At 45.4% G+C, this 14380-nt stretch overlaps 1 protein-coding gene across 1 annotated transcript in view; it reads left to right on the top strand.

Moving 5' to 3' along the window:
• The window catches only part of C1QTNF7 (C1q and TNF related 7), a 50463-nt gene extending 46369 nt beyond the window's left edge, over positions 1 to 4094 (top strand). The window contains exons 2-3 of the mRNA XM_066632553.1: positions 1897 to 2142; positions 3202 to 4094. Of these exons, the coding sequence (XP_066488650.1) occupies positions 1897 to 2142; positions 3202 to 3833 (878 nt within the window). The 3' untranslated portion in view covers positions 3834 to 4094. The remainder of the gene's footprint in view (positions 1 to 1896; positions 2143 to 3201) is intronic.
• Positions 4095 to 14380: the final 10286 nt, after the last annotated feature.

Raw genomic sequence — 14380 nt, 5'->3', positions numbered from 1 at the left:
TATCCGCCCTCCCTCCACCTAGGAACACCCACTCCCCACCTCTGGAATGCCCTCCTGCCACCCTCCCCACGTCCCTCCACAGCCCAGTGCAAACCTTACCTGCCCCAGCGGCTGTCGAGCAGGATGCGGTGCCTGAGGAACAGCGAAGGACTTTCCACTGGTGCCACTTACTCACTGGGTGTTATAGCAGTCACAGCTCCGGTGCTCACAGCCCACAGGATTGGGCTCTAACTCTTCTCAACCTGTCACTTTTACAGTGCAACTCCCCCCCCCCCATGTTTGCCATGTTGTTGGGAAAAGTGACTATTCAGCATCAAAACTGTAGAAAACTCTAGAAATCTTTGTGCCGTATCACAGACTGCTTTCAAAAAGCTCCTCCGTTTCCAAGATGTTTGCGGCATCGCAGAGAGGAGCTGTTGTTTTGGAAACAAAAACACACCCACACACACAAGTCCAATGCTTCCACGAACATCTGAAAATAGTTCTGTGGTTCTTTTAATTCACAGCTTAGAGAGCAGCCAGGACCCCTACTGTTGAGGAACGAAGCATGCGCCAAGGAGGACAGCTGCATGCAAGTTCAGTTAAAGAGAACAAGCAAGGGGGACAGAAACATGAAATATTCTGAAGTGTGGGAGATAAACATGTTTTGTGTGGTCCAGGGGCGTAGCAAGGGGGTGTGACACCTGGTGCAGCAATGGGCTGGCCACGCTTCTCAGAGCCACATCTGCATGCCAATCCCTTCTGGGACACACCAACCACTTCTAGGGCCGCCTGGATCTCCAGAGCGACCTTGGCCACTCAGAGATGAACGGGGCCTCAGTCAGTGTGACAGAGCTGGCTGGCAGCTGAGCAAGTGCAAGGCCTCTGGTATGCTCACTTGCCAAGAGAGGCAAGAGGTGTGCTTTCCGGCAGCTGCCAGATAGCTCTCCCAGATTCATCAGGCTACAAAGCAGGCTACTGTGTTGGGCCGTGCAGCCTCTTGGGGTCCACGCACAGCCGTCCAGGGAGCGGGCAAGCATCTACTTGCGCTGCTGCAAAATGCTTTATGGCTGCTTTGTGACAGTGGAATGTGTGTTCCAGTGGCATTGCTATTGGTTAGGGTTGGACCATATTGAGCCATAGGATTGGGCCTAGGAATAATTGTCACATAAATTGTCACTAATCCTATACATTTGTTTAATTGGCACCAGCAACAGAATGCAGTTTTTCATGAATTTGCAAAATTTGGGGTCTCCTTGGTCCCTTGGCATGGAATTCTCATATTTAAAGATGCTTGGGCACTCTTTCCATACATTTTCAAACATCTGGGGACTTATGAGTGCATACCAATCTCCTCCAAACGTAAAGCCTGTGGAGATAGTCTACTGACATACGCAACCTTCATTCTAGAGGGGCCTGCACCTGCGTAATTTCTTTTCAGGAATGGAGCTGTCAATCTTTTTTCCTAATACAATGTATTGGCTTTTTTTACAAGAGCTCCAGGGAAAATTGCACATAGAAAATAATGTGTTACAATGTATGATTTTAGGCTACCGAACTAGGAATAAGGCAATTATATTGGATGTTTTTCCTACAGCTGTGTATAATTTGATGTTTAAAATATTAATAAATGCTGAGTGTGCTGAGATTCATCTTTGCAGGAGATTTTTCTGTATGAAATAAAGTCTTCTGGAAAGATGCTTACAGCTCAGTCTTGCATGATCGCCCAGAATTATGGTAAGTAATTTCTTAGACACAAATTGCCCTCCTAAAACATAAAACTAATTTATGAACACTTGCTTAAATAAAAATGCACATATTTTGCATATTACAAGTAAAATCCTATATCAAATATAGTTATTTTGTCTACAAATTAATCTTAGAGGTTGAAAGAATATATTGTTCTTCTTTTTTCAGCCCCAAGGATGTTTCTGTTACTGTATATCACTAGCCTGGTCATCTATACAAGCGGACAACCTCTTCACCACCAGTTTAAAGGAGAAAATTATTCTACAAGGTACATTTGTAGCATACCTGGATTGCCAGGTCCTGAAGGGCCACCTGGAGCTAATGGATCACCTGGACCTCATGGGCGCATCGGCATCCCAGGACGAGATGGCAGAGATGGCAGGAAGGGAGAAAAGGGCGAGAAGGGAACTGCAGGTATTGAACGCTTATTCATTTAAAACTATCCCTACAGAAAATGTTTGATTGCCATAATTATACCTTTAGTTTCTCCAGGCACATCTTACATAGTGGCTACAAGGTACAGCTATGAAACAGGAAGGCCCCACATTTAATCTCACTCCTGCCAGGCACTTGCTAAGTGGCTCTAGGGCCCAATCCTAAGGGTCTCTGCGCTGGTGGTGCACTCATACTGCCAAATCTGGGTGTTGCAAATGTGCCATAAAGCACATTTGCAGCACCCTTTGATGCCCCGCTGGCATCACAGAGGAGGCCCAGCCGCTGCCGGTGACCAGGTAAGCATCAGGCAGTGTGGGGAGGGTGGTGAGACGGTGGGAGTGAGGCATTCCTGGGTGGAGGAAGGCAGCAGAGGGACCAACCGGGGGACAGGGATGGGGGACACACCAGCAGAGGCCTCCTCCACCGGATCCTATGCTCTGTGTCAGACTCGGAAGCCCAACGTGGCGCTTCTCAAGTCGGCCCCAGTAATTGGCACAGACTCAAGTAGTCTATTGCAGGGGCTGGGGCTTTGTACCTCAGGGTAAGGGGACAAATAAAAGGAGACCTCCAGCAGCTTCTTTGGCCCTGCATGATATGGTGGTGGCCATTTCGGCACTGCTAAGAACATAAGAACATAAGAACAGCCCCACTGGATCAGGCCACAGGCCCATCTAGTCCAGCTTCCTGTATCTCACAGTGGCCCACCAAATGCCCCAGGGAGCACACCAGATAACAAGAGACCTCATCCTGGTGCCCTCCCTTATCCCTTATCCCTCACCCTGGTGCTGTAGCCTACAGTGCCAGGAAGCTTAGGATTGGGCCTAGTCCGGTTCATCAGGTGCATGAAGTGAAATCCCTATAACAGGTTCAAGGGGACAAGTAGGGAGAAATGCTCCTTTCCTATCCCAAACACTGCACAGAGGCGGATTTTTTAACCTCACTTGCTCTGCTGATTTGCATCTAATAGCATTTAGTGATTTGATGCACTGATAGTCACAGAATGATTATATTTAATAACTGAATTAATTTTTTTTTAAGGCTTAAGAGGGAAGACTGGTCCTGTAGGGCAGGCTGGAGAGAAAGGAGACCAGGGAGAATCTGGTAAAAGAGGACCTAATGGACTGGGAGGTACAAAAGGAGATGTGGGCTCTGTCGGCCCAGCAGGCCCAAAAGGAGATAAAGGAGAAAGAGGAGAACCAGGTGAACCAGGAATCTGTAAGTGTGGGAAAATAGTCCTCAAGTCTGCCTTTTCTGTTGGAATCACCACAAGCTACCCAGAAGAAAGACTGCCCATCGTATTCAATAAAGTCCTCTTCAACGAAGGAGGGCATTACAACCCTTCCAATGGGAAGTTCATCTGTGCCATCCCAGGGATCTATTACTTCTCCTATGACATCACCTTGGCCAATAAACATCTGGCCATTGGCCTAGTGCATAATGGGAAATTCCGGATAAAGACGTTTGACGCGAATACAGGAAACCACGATGTAGCTTCTGGGTCCACAGTGATGTACCTTCAGCCGGAGGATGAGGTGTGGCTTGAGATTTTCTATACGGATCAGAACGGTCTCTTTGCTGATCCCACATGGGCAGACAGTCTGTTTTCAGGATTCCTCTTGTATGTGGATACAGACTATCTTGACGCCTTGTCAGACGACGACGAACTATAATACTGGAGCTGTATAAGCAGCTCTAAATGAATATAAGACAATGAACAGGATCTAATCTTCAATGATCATGAGACAGAACTGTAATGGCTTGGTCTGTGATTTTGTGGTAGAAGACGTGGGCTGCAATCCTGTGCACACTTTCCTGGGAGTAAGGGCCATTGAACACAGGGGAACTTACTTCTGAGTAAACATGCATAGGCTGACGTTGTGGGTTAGTTGGTTGAAAATTCTTTTGAACCCCAAGTTCTACCAATTCAGTGTACATAATAGTTCTCTCAAAAACCATGTTTACAGTAATATTTAAACAAATTTATGATACTGTACATGCAGTTTTTATATAAAAAACATTGAGTCATAATGCGATGCTTATGAATGGCATGGATTTATTAAAGTGCTGCATAATCATTGCTGTGAAGCTACATGTGAATTGTATCATCGGTACATACTTTTATCATTTAAGAGGGGGAAGTGTTAAGAAAGCACAGGCAAGAAGACCTGTAGAAAACATTTTCTGTGGTCGTTCCATATCCGTGAGGGTTTGGTTCCAGAACCCCACCTAAATACCAAAATCTGTGGATGTTCAAGTCTGCAGAAATCATGCTGAGAAAATGGTGTAAATTTACATAAATTCTGTAAATTTGCACAAATGGTGTAAATTTGTGCAAATTTCCTATATATATGCAATGGTTTCTAACCTGTGGTCTGCGAGACCCTGAGAAGTGATCCCCACGGTCTCAGGGGGAAAAAAGATGATCCCCTTTGATCGCTTCCAGTGTCTCACCAAGTGACTGCTCCCCCGTAGACCACTGACTGCGGCTGTAGGATGTTCTTTGCTCTCTCTGGAAGTCCAGTGCTTATTGAAGTGCCAGCTGTGGGAGGGTCTGTTCTCCACCCTGTCCAGTAGTCTGAGGAGGAGCACTCACTCGGCAAGATGCTTCCCTATGGACCACTGGAGAGGGTGGAGAATGGACTTCCCACAGCTGGCATTTCCAGTGTCTTGCTGAGTACTCCCCCATGGACTACCAAATTGAATGGTATTTTTTGTGTGGTCATTATGGAGGGGGTTGCTTTTGGTCCACGACAACTCCAATGTTTGTTTCTGTGGTTTGCGGGCTCCTAAAGGTTGGGAACCACTGGTCTAAAGCATACATAAATTGCCTAAAGCACATGTAAATTGTCCAAATTTGAATAATTGGGCAGCTGCGAGGTGAATGAGGCTGCAGCAGGGTATGTGAATTTTTAAAAATACATTTTTCAATTGGTTAATTAAATCTGCAGATGTGGTGTCTGCAGATAAGGCGGGCCCAGTGTTTATTTCTTTTGAGAAGCATGCAGGCAGATATGTATGCAATGGTTTGGTTTAAGAGCATAAGAAAAGCACTGTGGGGTCATGCCAAAGGTCCCTCTAGTGCAGTATGCTGTTGCCTCTGAGAAGACCACAAGTAGAAGAGAAAGGCATACCTCTCTCCGGTCATTGCTTCCCTGCAACTGGTATTCAGAGGCATATTTGCTGCTGAACATAACACATAGCCTTCATGGCTGGCAGCCATTGATAGACCTGTTCAATACGACTTTGTCCCATCTCTTTGCTTCCATCACCACATCTTGTGGCAATGAATTCCACAGACTAATTATGCACTGTGTGAAAAGTAAATCTTTTTATTCAACCCAAATCACCGGCCATTCTGTTGCATTGGATGGCCCACTCTGAGAAGTCCATTGAAAAATAATAATTCTTGCACCTGATGCTGGACCCCCATGGCTCACAACAATTTTTGTGCTAGCATCTGTTTCCAACCTGACTATCCAAGCAATTATGTTGTCGTAGCCCAAAAATGTTTTTTAATTAACATTGTTTACAATCCAATCTTAAGGGCAGCTTCTCTCTGTGCATATATTATACAAGGCTCGTATAATATGTGGCTCGTATATTACAGCCACATAAAACAAAATGAAGTGTGGAAGAGCAAAGTGTTTCAGCCACACCTTTGATTAAAAATAAGTCACTGATATACGTAATTGGAAAGATTGGTCTTGCTTTTTAATATTCACTTTACTGGATCATGGCAGTAATGGAAAAGTGAGGTCAGTGGCTTTAGGTTTCCCCACACGGATTATGCATTTGTTTCAATGGCTGAATACTGCTGGCATCCACTGCTGAAAACTAGTAATATTTTAATCATAGTTCTGTAGGTATTGGGAATGAGGGTGTATTTACTGTGGCACTATGTTGTGTCAAGGCCACCGCCTCTGGAGCTGCTGACCTTCCATCATCACATCCAGCCCAGCCATGTTTATATTGAGCCAGGCTGGCTGGAATGAATCATAGAGTTGGAAGGTGCCCCACATGGTCATCTAGTCCGCTCATTCGCATTCTGTTTGTGTTGTATCCTTGTTTTACAAGGGCGTCCCTGGAAGAACATCATAGCAAAAAAACAAAAAAAACAAACAAGGTTGAGAACAGCTGATCCAATCCAACCCCTGGCTGTAACAGGAAATCCTCCTATAGCACAGCCTGCAGGTACCTGTTGAGCATGTCTCATTTCTGCTTGAAGATCTCTAGTGATGAAGAATCCATCATCTCCCTCCCCAACCTGTTCCACTGCCGAACCGCACTCACCGTCAAGGATTTCTTCCTGATGTCCATCCAGAATCTCTGTTCTTGCAGTTTGCACCCAATTTGATCTAGATCAGGGGTGGCCAGCTTTAGGGTTCCTGAATCTTTAACAATTCTGCAGAGGAAGAAATTTCAGGAGGTGCAGTTTGTCATTTGTGATCTAGATGTCCTTCACATTAAGGTGCTCCACACTTTGTAGGTAGAAGAAGCAGCATCTCCTGGATTTGTGTTCTTGTTTTCTCCAAATATATGTCAGGATGATTTTCATAGCTCAATTTATTGGCCAGCAGGGTAAAAATCATGGCCACATCAGACATCCATACATTTCTTCCCCCACAGTAACCTGGCTCCCTGACTACCTCAACCCATGTGAGGTGTGGTTACCCAGTGATGGTGGTGCTCCCCTTCCAGTAGCAGCTTGTTCAACCCTTGATGCACGCAGCCTAATTTGCCCTGTTAGTTTTGTGAACCACCCAAAATTGGGTCATGACCCACAGTTTGAGAACCCTAGTGGAAATGAAGCATTTTGTGGTCGGATGTAGAAAAAGTCTTTCGGCATAGTTTGCAGGACAGTACTGCTTAGGATTCTCAATGAAGTAAAGCAGATTTGTTCATTTGGCACTAATAGATTTAACACTTGATCCACCTTTAATATGCAGCTTGAGCTTATTGATTCGTTGGTGAGAAATTTGCGCGAATCAATAAGTGGTAACTGCACCTTAATGTAGAAGTATCCAGTTCATTTTTATAAATCTGTCCCAGAGGGTGATAAATCTAACTCAACAAGCAATTTATCTGAACTCCTTGGTGATAAATACAGCTCAGAAAACCATCTATCTGAGTCGAGAGGTTATATATCACCCACTGAACCACATCTGACCTGTCTTCTTTAACAGTTATATCTTTCCCTTGGAGTAATTTATATTTTCAAGCAACAATTTATTGCTTGTAGCTTAAAATTCAACATGTAGGACATTTGCTGAAGGAAGATTGCAGTCGCATGTTACCGCCACATCTGATTTTGAGAGGCATCTTTCTTGCACGTGTCACATTGCGCTAAAAAAAATGTGACCATGACAGTTCTCATTTCTGACGCGCCACCAATGCAAACCTGTAGCTTAGAAAGTACATTAACATCAGGGCCTGCTCAATAACGTAACCCAGCGCATTTATTACTTTCTGTGCTCAACTTCTTGACGGTAAGTGCTCTTGACTAGAGAGGATATGATATTCTAGCAGCCATTCCTAAAGGCGCATAAATCCCTTCATTTGAACGTTTTCAGCACATCTGCCAGCAATTAGCTGTGCAATGGCTTGCACCATAGGCCACAATTCAGGGTGGGTCGATTTAAATCAAGATGATTTAAGTTAAAAATCCAATTAAAAAAATCTATTTTATCCATCCTGCTCATGCACAAAAACTCTTATCTATTCAATGGATCTACAGCTTTTAAATTCAACCCCTCTCTCCAGCCAAAGTGGTGTGTAATGTAAAACATGCACACATGCAAAAATAAACAAGCAAAGGCTCACAGTAGAGCCCAGATCCAATCCTATATGGGGTGGAACAGGGCAGAACAGGGACTTGGGGGTGTATTGATTGCAGTGCCACTGCTAATATCCTATCCCCCTTCCAGACCTCGATCTGTCTCTCAGAGTCCACTCGGATATGCACTAGCAAAATCACTGGCACAGATATGAGTAGACCTGTTGCGGCATCAAGGGCTTACTCCTGGGTAAGGGAACAAATGTTCCTTTACATGGAGGTGACCTCCAGGTCCATGCCCCCTGCAGGAGGTAGTGTGTGCTCTGGTGCCATGGCTGCATAGGTGGGGGAGGGAAAGGACAGGATTAGGGCCTTAGTAACCTCAAAAATGAGGTCTCTGAATGCACTCTTTACATTCTCCCAGGTAAGGAAAAGGATATCATTCGATGGCCAAAAAGGGGTTGTGTTGACAAAGCCCATTCGCAGTCCTGACAGTGCATGGTTCCAATCTCTACAGTGGGTGCAGGCAATGTGTCTGCACAAAGCACCAGATATGCACTGCATCCCTAGTGGGGCCCTGCAATATATAGCACCCCCACTCCAAATATCCTGCATGTCATAATGGAAGCCAGTGAGGTGTAGTGATTTACAAGTGGCACTGGGATGTGGGAGCCCAGGTTCAAATCCCACCACAAAACTTATTGTGTAACCTTGAACCAATCTCTTTCTCTCAGTCTCACCTTCTTCACAGAAGATGCAAGGAGTTCCTGGAAGAATGGGATAAAAGTAGTGGCATAGCTAGAGGGGGTGCAAAGCACAAAGTTTTGCAGGGAGCCTCCTCACAATGCACAAGCGGCCCCTTCCCCACCCCTTCGGAGCCATTTCCAATAGTGGGAGCAAAATGGAGGCATTCACCTGGCTCCAAAGGGGAAGGGGCTGCTTGCATGCCGCACTGATGCTCCCTGCAAAACTTAGCGCTTTGCACTCCTTCTAGCTATGCCACTGGATAAAAGCATAATAAATGAACTGACAGGCATGTCATTAGTCATGCATATCAATGGCCATCCAGTGTGTTCATGGTTTGGCAGAACCCAGCTGGTTTCTTCTGCTGTTGTTGGCTTGGTCAGGAGCCTGCTCTGAACATGTGTGCTTGTGAAGCAGCATCCACCAGCCAAAAGCAGCAAGCAAGAAATTCATGCTGACATCCTGGTTGGCCACCCCCCTGGTCCACTTTGCACAAAGCAAGGCAATACCCCAGAGGTCTCTGGGGTGCTCACCAATCTCACATCCTGCCAGCTCTGACTTTCCTTATGCTGTTGCTGTGAGCATTAGGAAAGGAGAAGGGTGAAGGAAAAGGGCCAAGGCAATGGCATAGCTAAGAGGGGATCAGGAGGTACATTTCCCTGAGTACCATGCCTTGTGGGGGTGTCTTAGTGGCCTCCAAAAGGCATTCCCACTGAAAACTAGAAGTGCCTTTTGAAGGCCTCTAAGGCTGCAATCCTATGCACCCTTTCCTGGGAGTAAGCCCCATTGGGTTACTCCCTTACTACAAGGGTACTTACTACAAGGGTACTTACTGAGAAGACATGCATAGGATTGGGCTGTAAGACCACCCCCTTATGGTGTGATACCTAGGACCTCAGAAGAGTGCTAAGACATCGTATGGAGAGTGTTAAAAATTTGGGGGGTGTTATGGGGGTGTTAAAAATGTTTGTGCCTCTGGATTGTCAGTTGCGCCACTGAGCCAAGGGTGCAAAGTCTTTCCTGCCCCACTCCTGGATGCAATTCGCCAAACTTGATGGGTCATTCCCCAGGTTTAAAACAAGGGACAGCCCATAAATAGGGTTGCCCTTTCCTGTCCTGGCAGAACTCTTGTGCAGACGACTAACCACTAGAAATTCCCACCCTCCATGCTGGGGAGGGAAGAGTGCCACCTGTTGGATTTCTGTCCATCATGCAATTCTTAAAGGCACACAAACTGTACAAGAGTAACAGGTGGCAACGCTAAGCATGAGAATTAGTACCTTTGGTGATATATAATTTTCTTTACACTTCAAACAGATAGGTTTGATAATACCTTATATTCAGTATTGAAACAACCGCCTTTGAAACACTTTGTACAGAATACTGTAGAACAGTGGGGTCACTAGGGCAGTGCGGGTCACATCGGGCGATGCGCGTGGGGGGTGTGTGACACCTCTACTGGCCAAAATTTTTTAAATCTTTGTAATTTTGAATAATACCATCATTTATTTATTTATTTATTTATTTATTTATTTATTTATTTATTTATTTATTTATTTGATGTGTGATTCATGCAGAATTCAATGAAGCAAAATGCACTGAAATACAGAATCTCAATTCTATCAAAAATTATAGCCAAAAAACCAGTGGGGTGGGGCAATGGTACATCACCATGCCCACTGCCCAGAGCATTGCCCATTCAGTCCACTGCATGGAAGAAGGTCCTTCTAGGGCAGCCATTTTCAACCATTGTGCCATGGCACACTGGTGTGCCATGAATGGTCTGCAGGTGCACCATGGGAGTTTGGGGGAGGGTCATTTATGAGTAGAGCCATTGGGGGATGTAGCCCCCCACCAACAGCATGGTGTGCCTTGTCAATTGTCCAAAAACTTATAGTGTGCCTTGACCATTTTATTGCCTTGCCAGTGTGCGGTGAGATGAGAAAGGCTGAAAATCACTGTTCTAGGGAGTGATGTGCTGGCCTCCCACACAGCAAGTGCTTGTGCCACCACTGCTGTAGAATGCATTGCTTGTTGCCTTTCTAAAGCAGTTATTTGCAGATCTCCTGTCTCTTTAAAACGAGGTACCTCCCTTAGCAACAGGAGTTGCCAAGATGAGTGTTTGTTATTCCAGACTAATGAATATCTTTAGAAGCAAAGAAAAACTCATTCTGATTCAAGTTTTTTCCTTTTGAATTTTTCTTCGCAAGATATCCTTGCTCTCAGGTTTTTAAAAGTATGTTAAGAATCCCAAATTGTCCAAATAAGGGCAAAAGGATTTGGCAAGATCATTTTATGCCTGCACATTAAGGTACGAGTCCTGGTCGGAATGTGATTTTCTTGATCTTGGTGATATGCTCTAAACCTCTTGTAACTCGTTATGTAAGGGGCATTCAATCATTCGCTGTATTTTGAGATGTTCCTATGATCTCAATTTCTGAGAAATACTGGAAAGTCATGAATGTATTTATAGCAAAACCGTTCTTATTTGAAGAAATATTTCCATGAGATGTACAGCTGCATGAGAAGCTTTGAAAACACATTGCCCAGTGTTAAGTCTGTGTTCGTTACCTTGTCCTAACTGGGATTTATATAATTCTGTGACATTTTGTAGTGTGCAGAGACAGTGGTGTCACTAGGGTTCATGTCACCTGGTATGGGAGGCCTGTACATTATCCTTTTGTTTATGACATGTTTCTTTTATCCTCTCTGTTTCGAAGACGACAGTTTTACACGTGGATTGTAAGACCCAGTGGCATAGCTAGAGGGGGTGCAAAGCACTATGTTTTGCAGGGAGCCTCACCGCAGCATGCTAGTGGCCCCATCCCTTCTCCTTTGGAGCCATTCTGGGCGGGGGAGCAAAATGGAAGTGAATGCAGGGAGACAGGCAGGAGAATGCCTCCATTTTGCTCCCCCTTCCCAGAATGGCTCCAAAGGAGTGGGGGAGGAGGGGCCCCTTGCATGCGGTGGTGAGGCTTCCTGCAAAACTTAGTACTTTGCACCCCCTCTAGCTATGCCACTGGTAAGAGCTAAGGAATGAGTAATGCTTAGAGGTGATCCCATCTTTCTGGCCCCTACACCTCTGACAGGTAAAGAGCCATTCAGTGGGTTAAGTTTTTTGTTCCTGTATTTCCATGTTGGGAAAGTCTTTGCCCTGTTGGACTACTGACTGTTAGATAGCTGTTAGAAGAGCACTAAAAATTAAAAACAAACAAACAAAAGCAGGGAAACCCTTAGAAGAATAAATATGTTCCAACTTTTATAGTACTATTTTTCTACAATATATCTGACTCAGTTCAGTACAAGGCAGAGACTAGGGTTGCCAACCTACCTAAAAAAAATGGTTTGGTCTGCTATTTAGCCTTTAGTAGTGTTAAAGCATTTAGTAACATTTAGTTACTAAACTAACTAAAATCTTTGCATTTAGCAAAGAAAGCTTTTCACGGCAGAATATACAAATAATCACTTGTTAATGTCTCCTTATTCCGCCACTGTCAAAGGCACAGCTGTGGTAATTTTGGAAAGTTGGCAACCTCAAACATTGTATCTACTGATGTATGTATCTACTGATAGAAATTCCAGAACTGCCCCTACTGTGGGAAAGTTGACACATATTCCCTGTTTAGCCACACAGTGTAACCATCTGAAACAACCACCTTAGGATTTGCAACAATTCAGATTCTCCCCAGAAGCAACCATGTCATTGATCTCACTGGTGCAAACAGTCCTTTAAGAGGTTCACATGGGTTCCAGTGGGTTCTGGAAAGGCCCTGAGAATCAACAGGACTTTGTGACAGCAGAATGCTACTGGACATTTGTGGTAATAAATAGGGACATACGATCACTATTAATTAACCTCATTTTATTTGCAATGGTTAGGTACCATTTGGAGGAAAACATGGATCTCAGTGAAAAATCCCAGCTGGTAGTGTTGGAGGTTAGTGTCTGATTTAACTTAACTGCAACCTACTTCATCTAAACCAAAAACACCATGAGAACTCAAAAAGATCATGTAAACTGGTGTCTGTTAAGATGGAATTATATAAAAAAAACTTGTAGAAGACCCTGTGCATGCCCGATCTCATCTGATCTCAGAAGCTAAGCAGAGACAGGCCTCGTTAGTACTTGGATGGGAGACCGCCTGGGAATACCAGGTGCTGTAGGCTTATACCATAGTCTTTCGAGACTGAAGGTTACCAACCATATAAAAAAAAGTCAGAGGTTGTCTCTAATTTTTGCTGATGTCCCTGATAATCTTGCAAAAAGAAAAAAAATAGATTTAATGTATAGATGGGGGTACTCACTTGACACCCAACAGTACAGCTCCAGTCATTTCAAGATAATGAGCCTCTATGTCCATTATTTGTTTCTGAATCTGGTGATGGGGAGGTGCAGACAAGAGAGAAACAATGAATTGTATTATTTAGGACAGCCTTTGGTTTAGTTCCGCCTGACCTGATAAATCTGTTTCTGGGCTCTGCCACTTCAGACTACAATTGGCTCTTGGTATCAGTAGGGGATCAGTTCCCAGACCACCACCACCCCCCACCCCGTGCATGTACCACCGGACACCACCTCAAGTACCACCAGTGGTACGAGTAGCTCTGAATGAGAAACACTGGGCTAGATGGATCAATGGGAAGATTCCCTTGTAAAGTAACTTCAAGTAGATGTTCAGGATGGAGGTGTAAGTTATTCCAAAAACAGCATGCACAATCTCATCCTTTAGGCGCATGGCTTCTCAGCATTTGACTGAACTGTTGAATATCTTTCTCTTCCCCCCCCCCCCAAAAAAAAAAGTCCAAGGAGTTTTCAGATGACGATGAAGTTCCCGTGGAAAAGTTGAAGAAGTCCTTAAAAAATCAAAGGCAAAGGAGAAAGAAACCAGTGAGTTTGCACAGCCATCTTGGGGAAGTGGGGAGAGAGGAGTCACCATGTCAGGGGACCTTTCCACATGTCTTGAGTGCTGGATGATCTCTTCTACCCCACATGCCAAATTTGTGAAAGGGGATCTGTGCCAGGGACATATGGTGGGTGGAGGGGCAGGTGAGGCAGAGCCTCCCCACTGGAGTCTGTCGAAAAGCACTGGGGCAGTGTGAGGTGTGCGAGCACTCTGCTCTTTGTAGAACACAGAGAGTCAGCAATGGAAAGCAGGGATGTGGGGTGGGTGGGAAGGCAGGGGAGGCAGAGCCTACCCACCAGAATCCTTTGAAAAGCCCCACCAAGTGTGTGAGGTGTGTCAGCACACTGCTCTTTGGAGAACAGAGAAAGGCAGCAATGGAAAGCAGGGACGTGCAGTGGTTGGGAAGGCAGGTGAGGCAGAGCCTCCCCACCAGAGTCAGACGTGTGCAAGCACTCACAAACCATGCGCTGTGTGCTCTCCACACTATGTGCGTGGGTTGTGAGTGCTTGCACACCTCATAGTGGCGGCGCTTTTCGAAGGACTCCGGTGGGGAGGCTCTGCCTCACCCGCCTCCCCACCCACCGCAAGTCCCTGATCTGCGCGTGCCTCTCCAGAGCACTCAGGGGATCGACGGTGGCACTCCTTTCTAGGCACACTGCTTGCTGCTGGTCGGGCTTCCAGCGCATCCGAAGCAGAGCAAGGCAATCCAACCCCCTCCCCCGTGAAAGGCAGCGCTGGCCCTTTAAGCCCTGCCAAGCGCTCCTCCAGGCTCCGCGCCCGGCTGGCCTCTTCATTGA

The sequence above is a fragment of the Tiliqua scincoides genome, chromosome 6 (genome assembly GCF_035046505.1).
Source record: "Tiliqua scincoides isolate rTilSci1 chromosome 6, rTilSci1.hap2, whole genome shotgun sequence".
Classification (NCBI taxonomy): domain Eukaryota; kingdom Metazoa; phylum Chordata; class Lepidosauria; order Squamata; family Scincidae; genus Tiliqua; species Tiliqua scincoides.
The sequence above is the reverse complement of the archived record's forward strand: the minus strand, read 5'-3'. Positions and strand labels throughout refer to the sequence as shown.